Source organism: Grammomys surdaster, unplaced genomic scaffold, assembly GCF_004785775.1.
Source record: "Grammomys surdaster isolate TR1022 unplaced genomic scaffold, NIH_TR_1.0 66, whole genome shotgun sequence".
Lineage (NCBI taxonomy): Eukaryota > Metazoa > Chordata > Mammalia > Rodentia > Muridae > Grammomys > Grammomys surdaster.
In genome coordinates this window covers 14,596,072-14,596,692 of record NW_021604568.1, presented here as the reverse complement: position 1 = coordinate 14,596,692, position 621 = coordinate 14,596,072, and the positions used below count along the sequence as shown (strand labels likewise).

The window sequence follows — 621 nt, the reverse complement described above, 5'->3', positions numbered from 1 at the left end:
ATCTTCCATAGCCTAAAATAAACAGTAGTGTGTGATGTTCTTGTGTGATATCCATACCCGTGACCACAGAGGAGTCAGAATTATGGGATCGAAAGCTACCGGCCATTGCTATTTACTAACTGTGGAGTCTTTGAGTAAATAACCTAATTTCCTCATAGCTAGGTTTCCTCAAACATGAACTGGAATCCTCAGTGGCATCTACCTTCCAAGTTATGGCCTTGAGTGGGACAATACACTATGTTGACATAGCAGAAGAGATGCTAACGGAACCTCAGACTATGCTGATGGCCTTTGTCAGGAAGATGACGAGACTATTAGTCAGGACGAAACAGTCAAACAGGGAGCAGCAGAGGTCAGGCAAGCAGATGGGCTATGTGAGGGCAGACAGTCATGAGAGGGCACATCAGCCAGTGGGAACACGACTATGAACAGACAAAGAGCAACATGGCAGAATTTACTGGCATGAGGGGAAGCTACTTCCACTTTGAGGCCAAGCTGAGAAACTGAAGACAGGGGCTTGATGAGGAATGAGGGTCAGACTGTAGACCCAAGCGTGATTACGGTGTGTGTGTGCATGTGTGTGTATGTATGTGTATATATGTGTGGGGGTGTGCACGTGTG

At 46.5% G+C, this 621-nt stretch overlaps 1 protein-coding gene across 1 annotated transcript in view; it reads left to right on the top strand.

Annotated features, from left to right (window-relative positions):
* Positions 1–621, top strand: part of LOC114628490 (guanylate cyclase 2G) — a 37,921-nt gene that overhangs the window by 6,681 nt on the left and 30,619 nt on the right. The window contains exons 4-5 of the mRNA XM_028776375.1: positions 1–7; positions 181–209. The exon at positions 1–7 is cut by the window's left edge and continues 150 nt beyond it. Of these exons, the coding sequence (XP_028632208.1) occupies positions 1–7; positions 181–209 (36 nt within the window). The remainder of the gene's footprint in view (positions 8–180; positions 210–621) is intronic.